At 41.6% G+C, this 27,624-nt stretch overlaps 1 protein-coding gene across 1 annotated transcript; it reads right to left on the bottom strand.

Moving 5' to 3' along the window:
• Positions 1-8,586: 8,586 nt before the first annotated feature.
• On the bottom strand, positions 8,587-20,222 carry LOC135551888 (endoplasmic reticulum membrane sensor NFE2L1-like). The gene is made up of 5 exons (XM_064983161.1): positions 19,348-20,222; positions 16,682-16,786; positions 16,340-16,447; positions 15,656-16,130; positions 8,587-11,048 (listed from the first exon to the last, which is right to left on the bottom strand). Exons 1-5 carry the CDS (start codon positions 19,861-19,863, stop codon positions 10,276-10,278), a joined length of 1,977 nt encoding a protein of 658 aa, XP_064839233.1. The 5' UTR covers positions 19,864-20,222; the 3' UTR covers positions 8,587-10,275.
• Between the last annotated feature and the right edge of the window lie 7,402 nt (positions 20,223-27,624).

The raw sequence follows: 27,624 nt of genomic DNA on the forward strand, positions 1-27,624 counted from the left end.
CGCCAAGTAGGCTACATTTGCACATACTCCGAATTTTACTTTGTGGTAATATGGTGCTGCTAGTGATAGACAACATTTAGATACAGAAGACAGACAAAGGAGTTTGCATACATTATGCAAAAATGAGTAGAGTGAGCATAGAACTATAATAGAATGAGCAGTTGATATACAAATATAGAGTTGATATAGGGTGCATTATGAAAAAGTGGGCCATTATATCAACTGGGGACAGTTTAATCCTGAAGCGTTTATTTCATTGTCTGACAAGTACATATCGAAACTATTGTTACTGATGCCGAATTCAAATACAACTGGGAACTCGGAAATACGAGGTCAAATCATGACCTCGGTGATCTTCAGGTCTGATAATCAAAGCTCAAAAAAAAATTCCGCGTTGAAATTTCGAGTTGGATGACTGTTCAAATCGATTTTTTCCCAATTTGGAGCTCGTCCCCCCCCCCACGAGTACCCAGTTGTTTTAAACGCAGCATAAGCCCTTGCAGAGAAACCACATGATCAAAATAATTTAATTGGTGAGACATCATAGAGGGGGGAAGAGCAAGCTTCAAACAGGGAGCTCACACCGCCAGGCACTGTGCAAAATTGTGATGTAAATGTGTGCTTCTATGTACTGGTTCATCAAAATAAATAAACAAGTTGCCAATAATTACGTTACAATTTTGTAATTCAGTCAGTTGTCCCGCTTTACCAACCATAGCTAGCTAAAGTAGGACAGCATGGAGTAGCTAAAGTGGGACAATCTTATAGGCTTTTCCAATGGAGGAAAGATATCCAGTTTACATTAGGGACCCCTATACTTAGGTTAGGCAGGGCTCTGGTTCTTGTAATGCTGTTATTTTGCTAATTTTTGGCACCAAGTCGAACTACAGCAGGTTGAATTCAGGAAAAGTGGGAAACTTTTTGCATTTCCGTCTTCTGTAACCACTTATGTAAAGTTTGTCGGTCCTGTTGTTTTTTTTAATATAAAGAGCACCTATCAACGCATGTGAAGCTTGGTTATGTACAATATGCTGTAAGAGCTTTCGTCTCCAAACCACTGCAGTGTAAACATTTTTAGGGATTTTGCCATGTTTCAAGTGTGTGCAGACAGACAGAGTATACTGAAGAACGGTGTGTAGTAAAAGGATGACGGTGTTGCAATTGTGGTGGGGATCATAATCCCGAATTCCTGGAGTGCCCTGTAAGGATGAAGGGGATGGAGGTGTCAAAAGTTAGAGGCCAATCGATACTCCTATGCAGAGGTAATTAAAATAGTTGAGAAACAGTGGAGGCTCCTCAGTGGAGGAAGGGGAGGACCATCCTACCCAGTGAATTATAAAAAATAAAATGGTGAAAATTACATTTTTTTGTAGCCTTTTAGATAAAGCTATGCTAAATATATTAACATCACCAAATAATTGAATGAAACACAATGTTTCGAAATGAAGGTCTACAGAAGCCTCAACAGCACTCTGTAGGGTAGCACAATGTTGTCGGAGGACAGCTAGTTTCATCCTCCTCTGGGTACATTGACTTCAATACAAAACCTAGAAGGCTCATGGTTCTCACCCCCTTCCGTAGACATTACTGCATGATTGTAGCAGGTTTACTAATGCGTTAGTTCTGGTACCTACACTACCGTTCAAAAGTTTGGGGTCACTAGAAAATGTCCTTGTTTTTGAAAGAAAAACAATTTTTTTTGTCCATTAAAATAACATCAAACTGATCAGAAATACAGTGTAGACATTGTTAATGTTGTAAATGACTATTGTAGCTGGAAACACATGTTCTGTTAGCTATTCCAAGTTTATAATTTTAAAAGGCTAATTGATCATTAGAAAACCCTTTTGCAATTATGTTAGCACAGCTGAAAACGGTTGTTCTAATTAAAGAAGCAATAAAACTGGCCTTCTTTTGACTAGTTGAGTATCTGGAGCATTAGCATTGGTGGGGTTGATTACAGCCTCAAAATGGCCAGAAACAAAGAACTTTCGTCTGAAACTCGTCAGTCTATTCTTGTTCTGAGAAATGAAGACTATTCCATGCGAGAAATTGCCAAGAAACGGTAGATCTCATATAATGCTGTGTACTACTCCTTCACAGAACAGCGCAAACTGTCTCTAACCAGAATATAAAGAGGAGTGGGAGGCCTCGGTGCACAACTGAGCAAGAGGACAAGTACATTAGAGTGTCTAATTTGAGAAACAGACGCCTCACAAGTCCTCTACTGGCAGCTTCATTAAATAGTACCCGCAAAACACCAGTCTCAACATCAACAGTGAAGATGCTGGCCTTCTAGGCAGAGTTGGAAGAAAAAAAAGACATCTCTGACTGGCCAATAAAGATTAAGATGGGCAAAAGAACACAGACACTGAACAAGTGTTATGGACAGACAAATCTCAGTTTAAGGTGTTTGGATCACAGAGAATAACATTCGGGGTGAAATGTCTTCAGAATACCTCAACAAATTGACAACTAGCTTACAATGTAAGCTGTGTGTAGCGGTTAGCAGTAATGATATGAAGGTTTGGCTGGGAAAGGTTTTTTTGCTTGGCCACAGAGAGCTCATGTGTTGTGCACTGAAGTCCATAAGCGAAGGGAAAAGGTGAGAAAAGGACAGAGCGTAGATGCGGCAAGTAATAATACAACAAGCAAAATGTTCATGCTGTTGTTTGTATGTGGCTGCTATGAAAGTGAACCGTGTTTGCATGCGATCAGGGGTATATTCATACCACTGATTCTGTTGAAAAACATTTCTTAAACGAAAGCAAGCTGATCGAAACGGGGATAAACATACCTGAATTTGTCCAAAAGAAACTCTCGTTTGCAACTGTTGGACTAATGATTACACCCTAGATCAGCTAGATGCAGGCAAGTGTGTTCATGGCAATATTGAATGTGTCACACTCTGTCTGTCACCTTGATTACAAAATTCTCTAGACCTGTGCACCTACGCTGTACATTTTCATTCATAGGCTAGGTTGAAGCAACACCAGCTGAGTGAATGGAATATAAATGACAGTCATCCAATATGCTGTAATAAAAATAAGGCCATGTTCATAATTGTTTTTATCTTAAACGTCACCGACTGCCACTGGTATCAAGAATGGTCCACCACCTAAAGGACATCCAGCCAACTTGACACACCTTGTAGAGTCCATGCCCGACAAATTGAGGCGGTTCTGAGGGCAAAAGGACAGGGGTGCAATTCAATATTAGGAAGGTGTTCCTAATGTTTGGTTTACTCAGTGTATAACTAAATGCTGAGAGATGATCAGAGTGCAAATGCAGGATAGTGCAATGATTTTTTTTGTACAGTTCAAATGTCTTGATGTGGTGTGCAGCATAGAGTGCATGGTCCTTTAGTCTCTATTGGCTAGATGACTGCTAGGTGAGGGCCACAGCACAGGGAAAGAAACTGTTCAGTTGGTGGATGGTTTTGGCTATGATTTACCTGAACCGCATGCCACAGGAGAGTTTTTGTAAAAGGGAGTGATTGGGGTAGGGTTTGGCGATAATTTTTTCTGCACACTTCCTTGCTCTGGAGTCATGCAGGACCTCGGTGGATGGCAGATGGCAGCCGATGTCTCTCCCTGCAGACCAGACATGTAACGCTCAAAGAGTGAATGGGTGTGGAGTCAGGCGCAGAGAGCAGAGGATTCGGGAAAAACACGCTTTAATGTCCAACTGAAAATGTACAATGGGTAACGCCGAACACAGGCGTAAATACACTCCACCCAAGTATCTCACCGGACAGCGGAAAACCCACAATAATAAAGAACACCTCTTTACATAACAGTAACAAGCCCGCACAAACACAGGCGGGCCAACCGAACTTAAATAACCCCAACCCAAAAACCCCAACAAGGAACAGGTGAAACTAATTAGACAAAACCAAACGAAAAGGGGAAAAAGGGATCGGTGGCAGCTAGTCGACCGGCGACGACGACCGCCACCCGAACGGGAAGCCACCTTCGGTGATATTCGTGATAGGACTGATGCATTGCAGCATGCCCTTGGAGTGTGGCCAGACCCAAACCAGACAGTGATTTGTTTTGGAAACCCTGATGGGGACATGCATCCCCGGAAAAATAATGAGATTTGAACAATGTAACTGTCTTACCTTATCGTAAATCAAATAATCTATGAATTACTACATTGTTTTTTTTTTTATCCTATAAGTCACAGCCGCACCAGAGAATGCTAAAACAAATGTTCCCTTATGGCGTATATTTCATTGTAAGGTTGTGGTTCTCTTGGTCATGTTTTATACCTAAATAGTGATGTGTTGGCTCAGGTTTCAGAAAGTATCTCAATTACTAAGCAAACTCTTGAAGTCATAGTTCTTCTAACAGAGATGTAGAAAATGTCATTTGATTTGTCATTCTGATTTTACAACAAACCCCGATCACTCAGTTTCTCTTATCACGCAATTTAATTCTACCGATTTAATATGGACCTGCTCCAATAGAGAAGCCGGTGTGGATATTCAGTGTGCATTCCAGGTTGTTCTTGAGAGGTGGGATAAACGTACAGTAGATAGGATTCCACATAGAAGTGTTCAATCAACCTAAAGACCTACCAGAGACCAAACACAGGCAACTTAATAATTTTTTTCATTTAATTTATTTTCTTAGGAAATAATCATGTCACCAAGAACATCATTAGTGCTCTTAGAAAAATGAAATTTAAGTCGCATCAGTTTCATATCCTTCCCCATACAGCTTTTAACACAATCAATCCCAGTTGAGCAACAACTAAACTCAGCAAAAAAAGAAATGTCCCATTTTCAGGACCGTCATTCAAAGATAATTTGTAAAAATACAAATAACTTCACATAGCGTAATTGTAAAGGGTTTAAACACTGTTTCCCATGCTTGTTCAATGAACTATAAACAATTAATGAACATGCACCTGTGGAAAGGGTCGTTAAGACACTAACAGTTTACAGACGGTAGGCAATTAAGGTCACAGTTATGAAAACTTAGGACACCAAAGAGGCCTTTCTACTGACTCTGAAAAACACCAAAAGAAAGATGCCCAGGGTCCCTGCTCATCTGCGTGAACATGCCTTAGGCATGCTGCAGAGAACTGCAGATGTGGCCAGGGACATAAATTGCAATGTCCGTACTGTGAGATGCCTAAAACAGTGCTACATGGAGACAGAACGGACAGCTGATCGTCCTCGCAGTGGCAGACCACGTGTAACAACACCTGTACAGGATCGGTACATCCGAACATCACACCTGCGTGACAGGTACAGGATGGCGACAACAACAGCCCGAGATACACCAGGAAACCACAATCCCTCCATCAGTGCTCAGACTGTCTGCAATAAGCTGAGAGAGGTTGGACTGAGGGCTTGTAGGCCTGTTGTAAGTCAGGTCCTCAGCAGACATCACCGGCAACAACGTCGCCTATGGACACAAACCCACAGTTGCTGGACCAGACAGGACTGGCAAAAAGTGCTCTTCACTGACGAGTTGCGGTTTTAGCTCACCAGGGGTGATGGTCGGATTCGCGCTTATCGTCGAAGGAATAGGCATTACACCGAGGCCTGAACTCGGGAGCAGGATCGATTTGGAGGTGGATGGTCATCATGGTCTGGGGCGGTGTCACAGCATCATCAGACTGAGCTTGTCGTCATTACAGGCAATCTCAACGCTGTGCGTTAAAGGGAAGACATCCTCCTCCCTCATGTGGTGTCCTTCCTGCAGGCTCATCCTGACATGACCCTCCAGCATGACAATGCCACCAGCCATACTACTCATTCTGTGCGTAATTTCCTGCAAGACAGGAATGTCAGTGTTCTGCCATGGCCAGCGAAGAACTGGGTTCTAAATCCCATTGAGCACGTCTGGGACCTGTTGGATTGGAGTGAGGGCGAGGGCCACCCCCCCCCCCAGAAATGTCTGGGAACTTGCAGGTGCCTTGGTGGAAGAGGGAGGTAACATCTCCCAGCAAGAACTGGCAAATCTGGTGCAGTCCATGAGGAGATGCACTGCAGTATTTAATGCAGCTGGTGGCCACACCAGATACTGACTGTTACTTTTGATTTTGACACCCCCCCCCCTTTGATCAGGGACACATTATTCAATTTCTGTTAGTCACATGTCTGTGGAACTTGTTCAGTTTATGTCTCAGTTGTTGAATATTGTTATGCTCATACAAATATTTACATGTTAAGTTTGCTGAAAATAAACGCAGTTGACAGTGAGGACGTTTCTTTTTTTGCTGAGTTTATATATTTTTTATATACACACACACTGTAAAACATTTCACAACATCTACTCATTCAAGGGTTTTTCTTTATTGTTACTATTTTCTACATTGTAGAATAATAGTGAAGACAAACTATGAAATAACACCTGAGATCATGTGGTAACCAAAAGTGTTATGCAATTCAAAATATATTTGAGATTCTTCAAAGAGCCACCCTTTGCCTTGATGACAGCTCTGCACTGTTGGCATTCTCTCAACCAGCTTCACCTGGAATGCTTTTCCAAAAGTCTTGGATATCCCACATATATGCTGAGCACTTGTTGGCTGTTGTCCTTCACTCTGCGGTCCGACTCATGACAAATTATCTCAATTTGGTTGAGGTTGGGGGATTTTGGAGGCCAGGTCATCTGATGCAGCACTCCATCACTCTCCTTCTTGGTAAAATAGCCCATAAAAAACCTGGTGGTGTGTTGGGTCATTGTCCTGATGAAAAACAATTGATAGTCTTACTATGACCAAACCAGATAGGATGGCGTATCGCTGAAGAATGCTGTGGTAGCCATGTTGGTTAAGTGTGCCTTGAATTCTAAATGAAACACTGACTGTGTCAACAGCAAAGCACCTCTCCTCCATGCTTTATGGTGGGAAATAAACATGCAGGGGATCATCCGTTCACCCACACCGCATCACCAAAAAACTCCAAAGGACAAATTTCCACGGGTCTAATGTCAATTGCTGGCGTTTCTTGGTCCAAGCAAGTCTCTTCTTATTGATGCCATTTAGTAGTGGTTTCTTTGCAGCAATTTGACCATGAAGGCCTGATTCACAATCTCTGAACAGTTGATGTTGAGATGTGTCTAACTTGAACTCTGTGAAGAATTTATTTGGGCTGCAATTTCTGAGGCTGGCATCTCTAATGAACTTATCCTCTGCAGCAGAGTTAACTCCGGGTCTTCCATTCCTGTGGCGGTCCTCATGAGAGCCAATTTAACTATAGCGCTTGATGGTTCTTGAAATGTTATGTATTGGCTCAAACGCATTAAGGAAAGAAATTCCATAAATTAACTTTTAATAAGGTATACCTCATGAAGCTGGTTGAGAGAATACCAAGAGTGTACACAGCTGTCATCAAGTCGAAGGGTGTCAATTTGAAGAATCTCTAATATAAAATATATTTGGATTTTTTTGGACACTTTTGGTTCCTACATGATTCTATATGTTTTATTTCATAGTTTGTCTTCACTATTATTCTACAATGTAGAAAATAGTACAAATAAATTAAAACCCTTGAATGAGTAGGTGTTCTAAAACTTTTGACCGGTAGTGTGTGTGTATATATATATATATATATATATATATATATGCACCTGCTCGTTGAACATCTCATTCCAACACCATGGGCATTAATATGGCTTTGGTCCCCCCCCCCCTGGCTGCTATAACAGCCTCTACTCTTCTGGGAATGCTTTCCACTAGATGTTGGAACATTGCTGCAGGGACTTCCATTCATGCTTCCATTCAGCCACAAGAGCATTAGTGAGGTTGGGTACTGATGTTGGACGATAAGGCCTGGCTCCCAGTAGGCATTCCAATTCATCCCAAAGGGGTTGCGATCAGGGCTCTGCACAGGTCAGTCAAGTTCTTCCACACCAATCTCAACAAACCATTTCTGCATGGAACTCACTTTGTGCACGAGGGCATTGTCATGCTGAAACAGGAAAGGACCCTTCCCCAAACTGTTGCCACAAAGTTGGAAGCACAGAATCGGCTATAATTATTACTCCTCCACCAAACTTTACAGTTGGCACAATGCATTTGGGAAGGTAGCGTTTGACAGGCATCCACCAAAACCAGATTTGTCCGTTAGACTGCCAGATGGTGAAGCATGATTCATCACTCCAAATAACATGTTCCCATTGCTCCAATGGCAGCAAGCTTTACACCACTCCAGCCAACTCTTGGCATTGCGCATGGTGATTTTTGGCTTGGGTGCAGGTTTACACAATTCACCGGTCCTGTTCTGTGAGCTTGTGTGACCTACCACTTCCCGGCTGAGCCGTTGTTACTCCTAGACGTTTATACTTCACAATAACAGCACTTATTGTTGACCGGGGCAGTTCTAGCAGGGCAGAAAGGTGACATCCAATGACAGTGCCATGTTGAAATTCACTGAGCTCTTTAGTAAGGCCATTCTACTGTAAATGTTTGACTATGGAGATTGCATGGCTGTGTGCTCGATTTTATCCACCTGTCAGCAAAGGGTACAGCTGAAATAGCCGAATCCACTCATTTGAAGGGGTGTCCACATACTGTTGTATATATAGTGTATATTTTATGGTCAAACAAATGAAGGATTTGTAAAAATTAATTCAGCCTCATTTACTCCCACACAGCAAAAAAACAACAACATAGAAGTGACTAAGAAAAAAATAAATAGAAAATGAAAAATATAAAACTGTTCAGTGTATCTTTAGAATCTGATTGGTTTTGTCCAAGGCAAAACCAATTTCTGAGGTGTAAAGAACATTTTCAATATTCATCTAAATAAAAGGACAACTGAATAGGTGCTTTCAAATGCTTGAAATAGGTACTATAGCCTACCTCGGTCTGTTTCTTGTAGAACTCCGTACAGTGTTTTTTCCTGTTTTATCTTCTACTACACTTTTCTTCAATCTCTCAAAGTAATTCTCAAATAATATAAAAACATACATACAAGCATACTAAACTTCTGAACAGAAAAGCAGGTGAATGCATTGCTTCACTAAGTGGATGAGGGTTACATCAGTTATCATCATCAAAATTGACCTACTACAGTGAAGCATTTGCAGAGACTTCGGTGCACTTGTGTTTCTCAACCAACCCTCTCCCCATGCAATAAAAAAAGGTCTCTCCTACAATCTGCCCAAACCATCCATATAAATCTGCTGTAGTTGAGGTAGAATGAAAACCATCAGAGTCAAAGCCCTGCTTCATAATATCAGAGAAAAGCATACAGCGCTTCAAAAAAATTGTTATTTAGATTTGTTTTTTTTAAACATACAAAAATTGATCACACAAAAAGCAATAGCCATGTACATCTGTGTTTCACCAATACACAACTATCAAAACATGATTCCAAATTAAAATAAGGCCTTTCAAATGACATGTCTAACATATCGGCAGTTAGATTGAGTTTAGAAACATTTCAACTTAAACTCCAGAACTAAGGTCTATGAGGGAACATAGGTCAGAATCTTTGAAATCTTTATAGATACCGAGTCGAAGTTAAAGGGGTACTTCAGGATTTTGGCAATGAAGCCTTTTATCTACTTCCCCAGTCGGATGAACTTGTGGACAGCATTTCTGTCTTTGCGTGCAGTTTGAAGTTAGTTGCTAACTAGCTCTAGAGTAATTGCTAACTAGTCTATGGGTATCTGTTAGTATAGACTTCCAGTCATTGAGCTAACACTAGTAAGCATTTGGCTTGTGAAACGACCTCTAACTTCCTTCATACAGGACACAGACATGGTATCCACGAGCTGGTCTGACTATGGGGAAGTAGATGTATTTTATTTTCTCAGGTAGATATATGGCCTCATTGGCAAAATCCCAAAGGGTCCCTTTAAGATATACAATTGGCGTTCTGTTTTTCATTTTAACTGTCCTACAATTTATTTTTGTAGGAATTATACAAATGATACTGCAGCCTGACATCCTCAGGAAAACAATATATCCTCCTTGTAAGAAATGCTTTAAAGATAATACAAACCTTTCCTTTACATAGTGAGGAAAACGTTAAGAGTCCAGTGTTTGAGGTACGATTATTTTTCTAGAAAAAAAGAGAGAAAAAAACTCCATTCACACGTTCTGTAATATTTGTATTTAAATGTATGTTTTTGGGTGTATTTATTTAACATACGTTTCTGCCCTTTTAGGTTCCCAAGGTCAAAGAGTCTAGACAAGGAGGAAGAGAAAGATCCGGAAACAGTCACAAGAGCAGAATCTGGACTGTAAGTTCAGAAAAAAACAATAACACCCCTTAAAAAGTCTCAAGTACCAGCAGCCCTTGCTGCATCAAGGCTTCTTCTCCTTCTTCCTTTTGTCCGGTTTACCTCCAGCTGTTGTCGTGGCAACACTAGGCCGCCTGATATGCTGCACCAGGACCCTCCCGTTGGCCTCGCACTGCAAGGTGTATCTCTCTGGGGTCAGGGGTCGTCCTGAGCCATCCCTCAGCCTGGAGAATATGTCCCTGGAGAGGTGCTCCATGCGCTGGCCTGCGGCACCAAGAGCCTTGGCCGTGTGCTGCCTCTCCCTGAGCAGCCTGCTCCTCTGGGCCTGCAGCCTCTCCACCTCCACCTGGAGCCCCGTGATGGCATCCAGCTTGCGCTTGCGACAGTTCTGCGCCGCCAGCTTGTTCTTCCCTCGCCGCCTGATGTCCCTCAGGAAGGCAACCTGGGTGGGCGAGAGGCCATGCCCCTCCAAGAGCTCCAGAAACTCCTCTACGGGCATGCTGACGATCTCCGCCGCCGAGAACGGGACATGCAGGGCCCGGGTGCGGAGTTCGTCGCGGCTAAGCTCCCGGGCTTCGTCATCTTCCCCGTCTTCATCGCTGAAAGGCTCCTCTTTGATGGCTTTGTTGGGGAAAGTGGTGGCTGACGGTTGGGAGAAGGCTGCGGAGGAGTAGCTGTGGTCGTGCCACACGCTCTCGCTGAAATCCACAGGCGACCATGTGTGGTAGTTGGCATTGCTCTTGGAGGGGAGGGAGTCCACCTCACTGCTGTAGCCCGTAGCCCCACCCTCGTCCTCAAAAAACGAACTGGAAGACGATGACGACACCTCAGATGCACCTGGGGAGTCAAGTGTGCATATGAATATGTAAACTAATTTACAATGTTTAGAATGTTGCAGATATGTGATATACAGTGCCTTTGGAAAGTATTCAGACCTCTTGACTCTTTCCACATTGTTACGTAACAGCTTTCTTTCAGAAATGGAATTCCTTAGTAATCTACACACAATACCCCATAATGACAAAACAGGTTTAGAAATTTGTGCAAATGTATAAAAAAAAAAAGTTTTAAAATGTACATAAGTATTCAGACCTAGGGTTGCAAAGTGTTGGAAAATTTCCGGTAAGTTTCCAGAATTTTCCATGGGAAGTTAAGTCAGAGAATTTTGCTTAAATTAATTTTTAAAAAAGTTAGCTTACAACAGTGAAACTTTGTGGAATACACATAAAGGCAATTCTAGGTCTTGTGGCATATTTTGGTTAAACTATCCCCAATTCAATGGATTTGCAACCCTCTGCATGCACAGTTCACTCTTCCATCATACGTGCAGCTGATTCTCAAGATCTTGCACACCAATGAGATGCTATTGAGCCCACACTACTATACTGTCTGAGCCAAGCACTACATGCTTTCTGGTAAGTTTTGATTACAATACTGGGTGGGGTGAATATATTTTGTATGACATACATGATTTTTTGTTAACTAATAAATGGTAGCCTGCATCAAAGTGTTTAAATAATTTAACTTGTTAACCATTTCTGCTAGTTTTGCTACCATGTGGGTTTTTAGCTTGCTTGAGCCTGCTAACTGAGGATTGTTAATTCACCTGTTTCCATCCATGTTTAAAACATTTATCTAACAAAGGAGTTGTTTAATCTAACTGCTTAACTATTTACCTGTACTTTGTTTTTTTTACTCATTTGTTTCTAATCTTTACAGGAAAATGCCACGGGCACTATCTGATGTGTGGAGACATTTCACTGCAGCTAATGAAGAAGGAAAAGCTGTGTACATTTGCAAATACTGTGCCAAATCATATGTGAAGAATGCAACGAATGTGCAGAATCATCTGGCCAAGTGCATACAGTTCTCTCAGCCTCTGACAAAAGTCCCTCTACTTCTATTCGAGGTGAAAATGATGAATCAGACACCTTATCGATAGTAACAGCTCATGGTCCTCCTGGAATCAGAAGTTGTTTTTTTTAATCAATGGAGGAACGTAGTCAGAGAAATGCAGAGGAATGTCTTGCTCGAGCTGTGTATGCAACTCACCTCTGATGCTCACAGGCAATGTGTATTGGAAGAGATTTGTGAATGTTCTTTGCCCAGGATACACCCCTCCAACCAGACATGCTTTATCTACTCATTTACTGAATGCAGAGTTCAGCAGAGTTCAAGTGAAGGTGAAGCAAATCAGAGAAAGCAGACCTTATTGCAATCATCTCTGATGGGAGGTCGAATGTTCGTGTGCAAGGAATAATTAACTACTTCATCTCCACCCCTCAACCAGGATTCTACAAGAGCACAGACACAAGGGACAACAGACACACCGGTCTCTACATTGCAGATGAGCTGAAGGCAGTCATGCACTGGTGACAGAAAATGCTACGAACATGAAGGCTGCTTGGTCTAAAGTGGAGGAGTCCTACCTTCACAGCATACCAATTGGCTGTTCTGCTCATGCATTGAATCTGCTCCTCAATGACATCATGGCACTGAAAACAATGGATACACTCTACAAGAGAGCCAAGGAAATGGTTAGGTAGGTGAAGTGTCATCAAGTTATAGCAGAAATCTACCTCACCAGCAAAGTGAGAAGAATAAGAGCACCACATTGAATGCCATCCTGTCTGATGTCCAGACTCTGCTTGTAGATGTAAGGAAAGAAATCCGTACTGCCCTGCCCACTTCACTGTTGCTCCAAGCAGAGCAAACTGCAGTTCAGAATTACACCAAAAAGCGTGAAGACTTCTGCCTGAAGCACATTCACGCAGCAATATACATGGAGCCCAAGTATGCCGGCAAGAGCATCCTGTCTGGTGCAGAGATCAACAAGGCCTATGGTGTAATCACTACCGTGTCTCGCCACCTTGGCCTGGATGAGGGCAAGGTTCTTGGCAGTCTGGCGATGTACACTTCCAAGCAAGGGCTTTGGGATGGAGATGCAATATGGCAGTCGTGCCAATATATTTCATCAGCCACCTGGTGGGAGGGACTTTGTGGATCTGAGGCTCTTTCACCTGTTGCTTCCATCATCCTCCAAATCCCACCAACATCAGCTGCCTCAGAGCGCAACTGATCCTTGTTTGGGAACACACACCAAAGCACACAACAGGCTGACCAATACAAGGGTTGAAAAATTGGTGGCCATCCGGGCAAATTTGAGGCTTTTTGCGCCTGACAACGAGCCATCCTCAACAAGGTTGGAAAGTGACAGTGAAGATGAGGCCTCAGAGTCTGATGTTCAAGAAGTGGACACTGAGGAAGTCCAGGGAGAAGACATGGAAGCCTGAGAGGAAGACAACCAAAGCTTTAGTTTCTAGACTATCATTGAAAACATTTTTGGGAGATGCGATGGATCATTGGGGATCATTCAATATTCCCTTTCTTTTGTTATTCAGTAAAATCATCCCATGTGAAGAGTCAACTCATTTAATTTAAGTTCAAGTTGTAACAAAATTGTTTTTTAAATTTCTATTGGAAGGATTTAATCATTTGCAATTATGTCTACTTATGATAAGGTAAAATGGTTGTTTCTGTCTCCATAGGATATGATGAATATATCCAATCCAAAAAACATCTACATTTAAATGGTATTACTATTAATTTGCATATATTCCTGTTAATTTCCACAGAAAGTTTCCACCTCTGAAAATTCCCCAAAATGTGCAACATTATTCAGACCATTTGCTATGAGACTGGAAATTGAGCTCAGAATAACCCTGTTTACATTGATCATCTTTAAGATGTTTCTACAACTTGATTGGCGTCCACCTGTGGTAAATTCATTTGATTGGACATGATTTGGAAAGGCACACACTTGTCAAAATAAAAGGTCCCTGAGTTGACAGTGCATGTCAAAGCAAAAACCAAGCCATGAGGTCGAAGGAATTGTCCATAGAGCTCTGAGACAGGATTGTGCCAAGGCACAGATCTGGGGAAGGGTACCAAAACATTTATTCAGCATTGAAGGTCCAAGTACACAGTGGCCTCCATCAACCTTAAAAGGAAGAAGTTTGGAACCACCAAGACTCTTCCTAGAACTGAGAAATCAGGGGAGAAGGGCCTTGGTCAGGGAGGTGACCAAGAACCTGATAGTCACACTGACAGAGCACCAGAGTTCCTCTGTGGAGATGGGATAACCATCTCTTCAACACTCCACCAATCAGGCCTTTATGGTAGAGTGGCCAGACGGAAGCCACTCCTCATTAAAAAAGGCACATGACAGCCCGATTAGAGTTTGCCAATAGGACCTAAACACTCTCAGACCATGAGAAACAAGATTCTGAGGCAAAGGTTCACCTTCCAACAGCACAACGACCCTAAGCACACAGCCAAGACAACACAGGAGTGGCTTCGGGACAAGTCTCAATGTCCTTGAGTGGCCCAGCCAGAGCCTGGACTTGAACCCGATCGAACATCTCTGAAAATAGCTGTGCAGTGACGCTCCCCATCCAACCTGAAAAGAGCTTGAGAGGATCTGCAGAGAAGAATGGAAGAAACTCCCCAAATACAGGTGTGCCAAGCTTGTAGTGTCATATCCAAGAAGACTCGAGGCTGTAATCGCTGCCGAAGGTCCTTCAACAAAGTACTGAGTAAAGGATCTGAATACTTATGTAAATGTCATCTGTTTTTTTGTTGTTAATACGTTTGCAAAAATGTCAAACTGTTTTTGCTTTGTCATTATGGGGTATTGTGTGTAGATTGATGAGGAAAATATTGAATTGTATACATTTTAGAATAAGGCTGTAACATAACAAAATGTGGAAAAATGTAAGGGGTCTGAAACATTTCCTTCGGCACTGTATATAGCACAACAGAGGATCATCATGTCCCCTCTCCGCAATGCATTACTATCTCCACCAGTGTTTACCCTATTCTTTGTAAGCAGTGGTTACAACGGTCGTGGAATGGAGGGTTTGTGGGTGTGGCTTAAATAAGTCCGGAATTGGCGGAAGAGAGAAGTGTGCTGTTTTTCAGCTAATTTCCTGCAATTCTATCATCTATTTCCATGGAACTTTGAGAATTTTGCTGTTTGAATGCTAAATTCCAACAATTCTACCCCACTTTCAATGGCTATTTTTGTGTTCTTATGCTCAAAGATTATAACAAAACCAATGGGGACCCCAATCAGGGCCCCTGAGATGTACCCCGTGTGGCCAGTCAGTAATCCAGCCATGGCACAAATACTCCTAAATTCATTGATTTTTTAATTTTCAATTCTCCCCCACAGTATAGTTTTAATTTAGGTGATTTATAGTTCAATGATTATATTACTTAGAAATATGTAGGTCAATTATCTTTCCTACATACTTTCTGTCTGGGTTTAGTCATTTAAGTATTTTTTTTTTTTGGTGTGGCGGCAACAGTTTAGCAACGGCGGTACAGGGGAAACACTGAACATTGCACCTCCCTAAAGCAGCCCCACAAGTCTTCCAACTCACTTGGGGAGTCTGGGCCTCGAGAGCTGCTCTCCAGGGAAAGACCGGAATCTGAGTCTAGGTCCTCCAGGACACGAGGGTCCTGTAGAATCCCCAGCAGCTGGGCGTCCATGGTTTCCAAGCAGCCATCCAGCCCCAGGAGGTTGATCTGGTCAAACACTGCCTCATCCAAACAGCCTTCGAGTGCACCATGGGACGATGACCCATTTCGTGTTCCGTTGACCACCGCAGCGTTCGGTAGTGCAGCCAGCCCTGTGGTCGTACCAGGCGATGAGTTGGAGGAGTTTGCGGACAAGAGTCGGAAGAGGGGCCCTCTTGGTTGCCGTGCCACCAGGGTCCTGACTCCACCCCTCGGGGGGATCATGTCGTAGACGGAGCCTGTTACCATGGCATCGCGGAGACTGACATCCTGGCTGATGGCGCTGGAGATGTCGTCGTCGAGGTCAGACAGCTGCTGAGGAACCAATGGGTCTAAATCCTGAAGAACACACACGTTATAAAAGGCACGGACATAGACACACCCTGACATACACAGTAGTGCACAGGTAAATCACAGTACCTCACAGGTAAATCCTAAAACCCTTGGGAGTTCGAAACCAATATTCCATAACTGACATTTTCAAATAACCTTCTCTTTTCACAAATATTACCAGGATATCATAATCATTATCAAGGGATACTACTTACGTCAAATTCATAGATCGGTAGGGACAGGAATTGGCTCCAGTGCTGGTCGATGTCAGGGGGGTGGGGGTCCTCAGAGCTGGAGAGAGGGGCTCCGCTACTTAACAAACCCTGGAATCAACAACACATAGTCAAATCGTCACACTGTGGAAAATCTGTGATGAAAAACATGACAAGGCAAGCACAGCGCCTATTACAAACACACAAAACACGAGGGCCATCAAACACTGAGCAAATAGTATGTTAAACAAAGGCACGCCTACAGAGCTGAACGCTTAATCTAGCTAGCTAGCCTATTCCAAGACAGAAAAAAAAAGACTTGTTCTATGTCATCGCTGTATGTACCTCATGTTCTAGTGTGGAACTGAGAGCCAGCTGGGTCAGGGAAACAGGTTCCTCTCTGCCTTCATCACCATACTCTTGGATCCGCCCCTTCAGTTCCTCAACCTCCTGATAACAGGAAAGACCGATAGAAAGAAGGGTGGAACAGAATACATTTAGGTACGGACCACGTTTCCATACAGTTTTTATAGCGTATACAAAAACAATTATGATAGCTGTGATGGAAACAGGAAGTTTTGGTACAGAGATATTTTTGTGGCTAAAATTGGGGAAGAAATGGAGGTGGAAATGTCTTTATGCAGAGAAACATTGATAAAATATAAAATGCAACATGTAAAGCATTGGTCCCATGTTTCTGGAGTGAAAATAAAATATCCCAGAAATGTTCCATATATATGCACAAAAAAACATATTTCTCTCAAAGTTTGGGCACACATTTGTTACATCCCTGTTAGTGAGCAATTCTACTTTGCCAAGATAATCCACCTGACAGGTGTGGCATATCAAGAAGCTGATTAAACAGCATACTCATTACACAGGTACACCTTGTGCTGGGGAAAAAAGGCCACCTGTGCAGTTGTCACACAATGTCACAAATGTCTAAAGTTAAGGGAGCGTGCAATTGGCATGCTGACTGAAGGAATGTCTAACAGAGCGGTTGCCAGAGAACGTAATGTTTATTTCTCTACCATAAGCTGCTTCCAGTGTCGTTTTAGAGAAATTGGCAGTATATCCAACCGGCCTAAAAACCGAAGACCACGTGTAACCACGCCAGCCGAGGCCCTCCACATCCGGCATCTTCATCTGCGGGATCGTCTGAGACCAGCCATCCAGACCGCCAATGAAACTGAGGAGTATTTCTGCCTGTAATAAAGCCCTTTTGTGATTGGCTGGGCCTGTCTCCCAAGTGACTATACCCCTGCAGGCCCACCCATGGCTGCTTCCCTGCCCAGTCTTGTGAAATCCACAGATTAGTGCCGAATACATGTATTCCAAGTGACAGAAGGATATCAATTAACTGTAACCCAGTAAAATCTTAGAAATTGTTGCATGTTGCATTTATATTTTTGTTCAGTATAATAACCATCATATTGAAGTAAACTTGGGAGTCATGCTATGATATGCCGTGTGTTCCTCCCACTATGACTCGGGAAAACATGCAATTTATTAATAAGCTACAGATGAAATAAATTCTGAACTTCACAGGGTGGTGAAAGTGCACAGAGAGCTTGATGTTCCTATCCAAAACATATCAGGGGTCTTATTCTGGTGACATGATCAATGTTTGACTGCCTTATCCATTATAATCTCATCATGTATGACTAGCCTACCCACACTATCTTTGAGCTGTGGATGTGGATTCTAGAATTTCTAGAATGGATTCTAGAATTTTGGAGTGAATATATGTCACCAATTGAATGCAAAACCAGCTATTGAGAGGTAGAAAGAAAAATATGTGAAGATAATGAGGGAGTCCAGAGAAAAGGGGTAAAAGATGGAGAGAATGGGACAAAGACAGTTTTGTAAGCAGTGTCAGTCATTGTGATTAAACCAACTGTTACAGGCCTATTCAAGGCTGAGTGAGTCCAGCAGCCTAGCAATCTTCTCCTATGAGGAATGTCTGAAACATTGCAACAATGCCCCTTATATTGTAACTTTATAGGAGGAATGGCTTAGGCATCTGCTTTCTGCCACAATGAACCAATTGTGACCGTTAAATGACTGAGGCTCCGCTTACCTGTTAACCACCACGGTTATCAATCTGTTGACAACTGTGGTTGCGGTTGTTCAACAGGTTGATGCATGAACTTGTGTTTCAACTGTGTCGAGAGCCACAAGATGATTTAGACCCAGGTGTGTGAGTGTAGCCTATATAAATGGGGTGTTACACAACACAAATCTCCCAATAGCAGCAAGTGAATTCGTGGGAGATAAGATAACACCGCCTTCGCCATTAGACACTCCTGAACTTTGCCCCACAAAATCTCACCCAAGGATCAAAAGAGAAAAGTATTAAATCACCCCCACTTAACAGGGTTTCCAAAATGCCATCTTGGTCACAGCCCTACAAAACACACAGCTGAAACCTAATTAAACTTCTGGGATTGACACACCCACAAAGTCCCAGACAAGTGCAATTTCGAAATTGGGCAGTGCATTATCAGCTCCTCTTGTCATGTTAGGTCATTGTATACCTTAGAGAGCTATGTATAAGTTGTCAGAAATGTCCAGATCAACTAGCCCATGTAAGTTAACGATTTTTTCAGACCAAAAATAGTTTTGTAATTCTTTAGTCACTCAAATCACGACTAACTAGACATAGCAAAACGTATAGAACTGGAAAAAAAGCTTTAAAATTGTAAAATTCTCTCCACCAAGAAGAGGGTAGTGAACAGCTTGTCCTGAAGTGCTTGTGCCCCTAGAAATAAACGTGGCGCGTGCGCACCCGTGGGGCGCTGGATGTCCCCCAATGATTGAAGGGGGACCAGATTGAAACAGTTTGGGAACCCCTGAGTTAGCCAAATAGTATAGGCCTATCAGAATACACTTACAGTTAGCTTCACTTGTTGAGTAGCTAAAGGCCTGGGGGTTAGCATTTTGTCACAATAACTTCACATTAGGTAAGTTTTTAGCAAAATTAGCTAATGCCATCTCGCTGCAGCACTCGCCTCATTGGGTATCTCGCAGGCTCCAGTGCTGGGATAAGGCCCCGGCTCACTTAGCTGGGCGGCAGTATGGCTTTCGTCGACGGCGAGAAGTTCAGTGTCGTTGGCCTCTTCCCCGGTACTCTCTGACAACAACCCCGCGCTAACATTACTGTTACTCGTGCTGTTTGGTGGCTCTCGGAACTCAGAGCTGTCAGGTACTTGGTGTACGAGCCACGCGCTCAGCTGCGTAGGGAACCGGATGGGCGACCCAAGCGCCCTCACCTCATCCAGGAGCCGACGGCAGGCGAAGAAATAATCCAACTCGGGACATTTGGGGTGCACGCTGTTCCCGTCCCAGTTGTCCCTCAAACTGTGAAACGGTGTCTGGATGTAGGCTGAGCTAGGACCGTCGCTAATCTCTAGCGGTGAGTAGGAGCCGTTCAAGTAACTGTCGACATCCACGCGAACTCCGATCAAACTGAGTAAGATCGTAAATTGGATCAGTCCTTCTGTGAAGTATTTCTTCACGTTTTGCATCTTTTTCACACTTTTGGAAGAACGTCTGTGGAGAAACGCTGGTCCCAGAGTTCACTTTAGACTACCAAACAAAGAAAATGCCGAACACGCTTTTCCAGCCAGACAAAGAGGTCCGCCTGACTGTACGCGACCGGCGAAAGCTTTAGATAGCTAGCTACTGCACTACCGGTTTCTGATAACTTCCTGACAGAGACATGTCCTCAAACGAATAACTGTACCACAATCGAATACAATAAACAATTTAAACTTAGATGAAACTATGATCTACGGGAATCTCCCGTTTATGTATGGTGTTACAAACGACTTATAATACAAGGTAAATATCCCGAACCTGTTCTTTCACTCCCTATCAGCTGCAAGGAGACTTGGGGAGGGATTTGCATAATTCACATAAAATCGGCCCAAAGCTTCCATCGCAACAGGGTCCGATTGGTTGAAAATGTATTATGTTATGGAGGGAGCCAATCGTAGCGTCCCACCGGCTGTTAGTTGGATGCAAAATGTCATCCCATTCATTGGATTTCCGCCACAAACAAGACACATTTATACTTAGAAATTATGCTTAAAACACATTTTATTCAATATTACACTGTTTCAGATAATGCATCACAAGAACACTACCGTTATTTTAAAACGGAACCTTGTTGTCAGGGGCGGGACCGGGATGGTACTTCCGGTGATTTAAAAGAAGAAGTTTGGCCCACTGACCTACTTCGAGTCCAGTAGGCCCGACCTACCATATCAATGAATAAATAATTTTTGAATGAATGGAGAAGTTAAAATCTACCCATCCTACAATATATCAAAATACCTTTAGGCCTTTTAAACTCAACATTACACAATATGTACAGGACAGTGTGTTCCCATCCATGTACCTGCACCAAATCTCCAGTATTTTTCCTTCATAGCTTGTTCTCCATAAAAATAAATAAATGGGGAGCCAATTTGTTTTAAGCACTTTTAGTTCCAAGACGGATCAAAACTCGTTTCTCATGGCTCTATCTTGTCCCTCTGCAGTAGACATATGGTGAGCAATATGTTGTGAACATCGAATGCCAATAAAATCACAGTATCAAATCGCAATACATATAGAATCACAATACAAATCGTATTGGAACCAAAGTATCATGATAACATTGTATTGTGAGGTCCCTGGCAATTCCCAGCCCTAACCAACAGGTCCTGTTGATCTTAGGAACTCATCTTATGCAAATCATTCAAACATGCTTCAATAAAGTCTTAGTTATGAATGATAATTAGTTAATCCTCTTCATACCTATGTGGAACATAAGGCTTCCATGAGAGAGTGCCCCTGTTGACAATCTTTTGTCTGTCTAAAATATTGATTTTGAGAAAAGGAAAAGAACAAAGACAACATTCTCAAGGCCTGTATAAAATGTTGAATACGTGCATGACACGTTCTTCTTTAAAGGTAGAGACAGGGTAATAGTAGGCCTAACTACTGCAAGTAGAATAGTCAAACGTTTGGTTTGAAAGTACCACACTGCCTAGTGCCATTCACTCTTGCTTGGTCAGCCCTGCCCTGACAACAGGGTCATCCCTAGTAACCACCATTGATTTATATATACACTAGATGACTGATGGGGGCGTTGTGTTGAAACCACAGTGCCTCCATCTTGCTCCCCCTCCCCCTCTCCCCCACAATGTCTACATTCGTTGTTGCTACATTTATTCTATTAGACACATTAACGCATACTTGTATATTAAATTATATTATGTGAGCTAAACATAGGGACTGAATCGCAGTGCTGGAGGCGTCACTACAGACCCGGGTTCGACCCCGATCTGTATCACAACGGCTGTGATCTGAAGTCCCATACAGCAGCGCACAATTGGCCCAGCGTTATCTGGGTTAGGGGAGGGTTTGCCCGTCCATGTAAATAAGAATGTGTTCTTAACTGATTTTCCTAGTTAAATAAAATAAAAAATGAAATTAACATAATACATTTTTACAAATCCTTAAAGTATAATTTTCAGAGATTACTAATGTTACTGTTCTCACTACAACAACACAAATATATGTAATTTTGCCCTTTAAAATGTATTAAAATACTGTAGAATTCCATTAATTCCAATGGAGGACTGCAGGAGAGTGACAATATGACCAGTGGCTTCCAGGCCTATTAATGGCCAATACATAGCTTCAGCAATTAAGGTTTTATATGGTGAGCTGATGGCGTTGAATGTTTATATGTAGCTTCATCGAGGACCAGGCTTACTTGATTTGGAGGCATGGCTACACAAGACTTAGTTCATTAAACTCAACTCCACGATCTACGATGGAGTTGAGCAGCAACAAGTGTTTGCAAACCGGAGCACCGACATCACCAAAAACAACATTGTTATGTGTAATTGTGGGCTATTCTTTGGATGCTGAAATCAGTAGTTTTTGATGAACTTACTTTTATGTAACATTGGATCTCCGGTCTGCCCACAGTAGTCACCGCTCAACTCCATCGATAAATCATGGAGTTGAGTTTAGTCGGCTATGCTACACTACTTGTTCTGTAGTCTTTTGGGAAACCATAAACATAGGATGTTTTCCCTTATTATTTTACCTGGTAAGTTGACATTCGGTTTTGTTGCACAGACCTGGGGAATAGATACAGGGGGATGAATGAGCCATTTGGAAGCTGGGGATGGTTGCCATGATGGCATGAGGGTCAGATTGGGAATTTAGCCAGGACACCGGGGTTAACGCCAATAATCATACAATAAGTGCCTTGGGCTCTATAGTGACCACAGAGAGACAGCACATCCACTTAACATCGCATCCAAAAGAAGGCACTCTATCCTGGGCAATGTCCCCATTCACTGCTCTGGGGCATTGAGGTCTCCTTAGACCAGAGGGAAGAGTGCCCCCTACTGGCCCTACAACACCACTTTCAGCAGCATCTGGTCTCCAATCCAGGTACAGACCAGGGCCAACCCTGCTTAGCTTCATGAAAGTGATGGAGAACAAAACAAAACATTACTTTTGGTCATATGGCTCATACACACCCCCTGCTGTTCGTTAACGGGATACCGCGAGATTAGGGCATTTACAATTTTTATGTTTCTGCGTGCAATATGGAAAAGTTAGTGGTAGTTTCGCTAGCCAATTCTAACTAGGGATCCCATCTTTCCATTCCATATCCCATAGCCTATACAGCAAGTGTGTCTACAGGCCCACTCTGTTAATCACCTCTTTTGATCCCATTGATTTAATTGTGGGCCATTGATAAATCTTGCTGTTTTCTAATTGCTCCAATGTATTAAAATGCCCCCCCCCCCCAAAAGCCTGTAGTTGTATTCATTTCCGAAATGTGAACAACTGTCTATTTCTCCCTTTGGTCATTATGAAGAGCTCCCCCTTTTTTTAACCTTTATTTAACTAGGCAAGTCATTTAATTAAGAGCAAATTCTTATTTACAATGACGGCCTAGCGGGAACAGGGGTAGAACGACAGTTGTTTACTTTGTCAGCTCGGGGATTCGAGCCAGCAACCTTTCTGTTACTGGCCCAAAGCTCTAACCACTAGGCTGCCTGCCGCCCCATTTAAGGGCTCAATAATATTTTTACTTTTTTTCAAGCATTTCATAATCATTTTTCAAGCATGTAGGGAAATTTTATTGTCTATTGATTTGGACTATTTTACTTTTGAAACAGCCTCTTTGTTGAAGACATTTCAACATTTATTTCTGAAGTGATGATTATGAATTTGTGTCTCTAGAATAATCACTATTTATATTAAGTAATTGGTCAATATAAATATATACAATATGATAAATATAAATAACGTTAGGCTATTATTTTGTCAATAATTGCCTGTATATGTTGTTTGCTTAAAACTATAGGATCATAAAGTTTCCCTGAAATTCCTTCACATCACTGACATTCTTTTCTGTAGAAAAAAATGTGCTATTTGAAGCAGAGATTACAAAATAGGGCAGGAAAACATCTCAATAGCGCCCACTGACTGCTTCTTCGATTTTTCATTGGTTAAATTTAGTTCTGACCTCACCCAGGGGTTGGGACATATTATTAAGACCACTCCCACATCACCCTCTGATTGGTTTAATTCTATACTAGGAATGCACAGCTGTTGAATATTATGTGACCTACTTAACCACTTCGATGCTGGCGTCATCCTGTCCAGGAATTCATAAAACATATAAATGCACATATTTCCGTTAGTTTTGCTCAATAATAAATACGTGTATTTGCATGTTAAATTGTAATTGTCTTTCCTGAAAATGTCTCCAATACATTCCTCATGTTTCTGTGAACTAAATAGGTTTACTAAACAGGCCAATATAGTTATAGCTTTTGTGGTGCAGAACTATTTACCCAAAAATGTTTAGGCAAAAATTAAAGCATAAAAATACCTGCAAACTCAGCTAGGCCTTAATGTGGAATACAAAACATTATAAATATTATTACAAATTAATTAATACACAATAGACTAAATAGACTATATGTAAAATTACATATTTTAGTCCATGACTTTTGCTAAAACAGTTTCATAATGTAAAATTGGTGACTGACAAAATAAATAAGCCTACAATTTTAATAGGAACGCAGCACATAATACATAGGCCTAATTTACCTTATTTTACATGAATGACCTGGAATTAAATTACACTTTGGCCTAAGGTTATTCATCACATCGAAAAAAAACAATAACAATAATATTTTTTTATTAACACTTTATTAACAATTTGATTAGATTAGATTATTATATTAGATTTTACTTCAGGACCACTGCATGACCAACACAGAAAACAAGTATGAATTAAGTATTTAAAGTAAAGAAAACTAATTGTTTAGACTCAAACAGCTTCAATGAGTTGCCCTGCTCGGCTATAACAACTCAAGCGCAACAGTTTGGCAAAGAAGAGTGACATTTAAGATAGCCTATGTCAATAGAGAACATGCCAGTTTTACAAATCGACCAGGTGCGACATGTCAGAAATGCGTAGAGGCACGATCAAGTTGTGGAGCATAGCTTTGAAATCCACTGAAGAATGATACGAGCTAGTTGATCTAACGCCAGGATCCAGGGCTTGATTAATCCACAAGTATTTTCATAACGACGCAAAATACATTTAAATCACTTCTGAGACATTCTGGACAGATTTATTGGGTAAATCTCTTAAATCACAACCTGAGCTGCTCGTAGAGAAGAAGGTGATTGGCCGACAAGCAAGTGACGTCTTGAAGACTGACATGAACCGTAGAGCATGCGCATAAGTTGGACATTGCCGCAAGGCATCGTGGGATCTCAAGAGTAACCAATTGTAGAGAGGAAGTAGAATTCAGTGCGCCTTAGGACTTCACTTCGGCTTCGGCCAACTCCCAAAATGTTTTCATACCAAGTTGTGGGGCCACTGAGATGTGAAAAGACACATTTTGTAAAATTATGCCCGAAAGGCCTACATTGCAGAAAAATACACGGGGTCTGTCTTGGTTTGCTCATTTGCTATGTATAATAGAGTAATAGGCCTATAATAAACAGTACGCTAGTTGGGGGGAAGAATGAATGCATACATGTCCGTAACTATTGACTGAGAGAAACAGAAACCATAGGCTATAATATAAACAATCGATGAAAGCATGTGAAAATAACAGCAAATATTCAATATTTTACAATTTTATAATTTATTGATTATTTAGGCTAATTGCCCAAATAATAATAACCTATTATACTAAATAACTTATTTCCAATGCTGATTGTGATGACAATGTGGGGATTTTACGATAACATTTAAACAATGGATGTAATAAATTGCATATAGATTGTATTAATTTCATTAAATATGAAAACATATTCTGATGTATTTAATATGTTTTCGAAATCTATTTCAGAATGTATTTTATCTCAATATGTAAAAACATTGCATTTTAGCCTATAGCCTAGTTTCCCCTAAGCATGATTCTACTTATTGTGACAATTTTAGTTGTAATAGATCTGTGGCCAATATTTGTGTTGTTATCTGGAATACGCGTTTTATTTTCAAATTAATCAATCTATTAATCAAGATTAGATTAATTTTAAAACAATAATAAATAGCAACCCTCTCATTCTCATCTGTTATTTGTGTATGCATTGTTTATGCATGTAGATTCAAATTTGGCTCATAAACAACAATGAAAAAAACAAGCTATTTATAGCTAATGTAGGCTATTCTTGACATAATGTTTTATCGCACACAATATAAGTTTTCCCATATCTTTCCAGTCCTCGGAGCTCCGTCGCCCAAAGCTCCAAACATCGAACTGGCGGCTCTCCCCCTCGATAACCACAGCTGCAACTTGATTGACAGCAAGCGCCATCCAATAAAACAAATGTGATTCAGATAAAAAACATTTCATTGGAAAAGTATTACTTTCGTCAGAGGTGACCTAAACCAATCACAGATGGTATATTACCATTGTTTCAAGGCCACATTTCTGGCAAGCTCTGTGGCGCCCCGCCGTGGACACATGGAGACAATTTTGAAGCGGTATTCTTTTCCCCGAAATGAGTAATAACAGTGAAAAATGTTGAGCAGTTTTCATTCCTTTATTTATTTCCCTTTCAATACTGGTCTTTGTTTTATGTTGATGGAAGAAGCAGCCCTCTTAACTTAGTGTTTCCCAACGGTCTCTAGGAAATTGATTGAACATGCTTTAGATTTCTTTCAATAGGATAAAATGTAGAGAACTACAGTGCTTTTGCTATAATATATTTTCCCCCAACAGTTTATCCCAGGGTAATTTAATAATTGACACAAACAGACGTTTGTCACCATCAGCCTATCTGTCATGCTGTTTGATAAATGCTTGCGATGTACTGACTAATTCAAATATCTAATATGGTTTTATGCTTGTAGGCTGCTGTGAAACATCATCCTTTTTTCTGACAACTACATTATTTTTGTTACCACAAGAGAGCGCTAGCCTATTAACCAAAACCAAAAACCAACCAAGGCCCCCAAACTAAGAATGATCACACTTTTGCAAATCCCATTGAAATAATTCATTGATTAAACTCTGCACCAATGCACTATATTTGTGGTGTTTCTATGGAGTTAAAATACAAAGAATGACAACCTCTACACAATTAATGATAGTCCTATGAGAGCAATGAATGAAAAGGCTAAACCGGTTGAGTCCAGCATTAAGTCTCTTTGTGGGTTATTCTCTCTTTCTCTCTCTCTCTCTCTCTCTCTCTCTCTCATATTTTCAATTTAAGGGGCATTATTGGAATGGGGAACATGTTACACTGCCAAAGCAAGTGAAATATATAATAAACAAAAGTTAAAGAAACAATAAAAGATTTACAGTAAACATTACACTCACAAAAGTCTCTCTCTCTCTCTCTCTCTCTCTCTCTCTCTCTCTCTCTCTCTCTCTCTCTCTCTCTCTCTCTCTCTCCTTTTCCTTCATCCCTCCCCCCCTCCTGTGGGCCTCTAGAGGTCATGGACGCCAGCACTCGCACCAGGCGTTGAAAGAAGTTTTTTCAGCCTGGGCAGCGGCTGTGGATTTGATGTGGGACCGTGAGATGGCTGCCTTGATAAAGCTTGTCTGGCTCACAGAGATTGGCAGCTTTCTCCCTGGAAAATAAAATAAAAACCTCTTATGTAAATAGCAGAAAATGTCCCGACCCCGCAGGAAAACAGCCCTATGTGCCGTGATCTGTGGTGCTGTGGAGTTATATCAACTATATATACACATCACACACACACACACACACACACACACACACACACACACACA

This window comes from Oncorhynchus masou, chromosome 13, assembly GCF_036934945.1.
Source record: "Oncorhynchus masou masou isolate Uvic2021 chromosome 13, UVic_Omas_1.1, whole genome shotgun sequence".
In the NCBI taxonomy this organism is placed as follows: domain Eukaryota; kingdom Metazoa; phylum Chordata; class Actinopteri; order Salmoniformes; family Salmonidae; genus Oncorhynchus; species Oncorhynchus masou.

Bases quoted from the DNA above. Each gene is read 5' to 3' on its own strand.
- LOC135551888 (XM_064983161.1), bottom strand. From the start codon at position 19,863: ATGCAAAACGTGAAGAAATACTTCACAGAAGGACTGATCCAATTTACG. The intron at 16,448-16,681 runs GTACATACAGCG...TGTTGATTCCAG, and splicing joins GTTCCACACTAGAACATGAG to GGTTTGTTAAGTAGCGGAGC. The intron at 11,049-15,655 runs GTGAGTTGGAAG...TTGACTCCCCAG, and splicing joins TCGAGGCCCAGACTCCCCAA to GTGCATCTGAGGTGTCGTCA.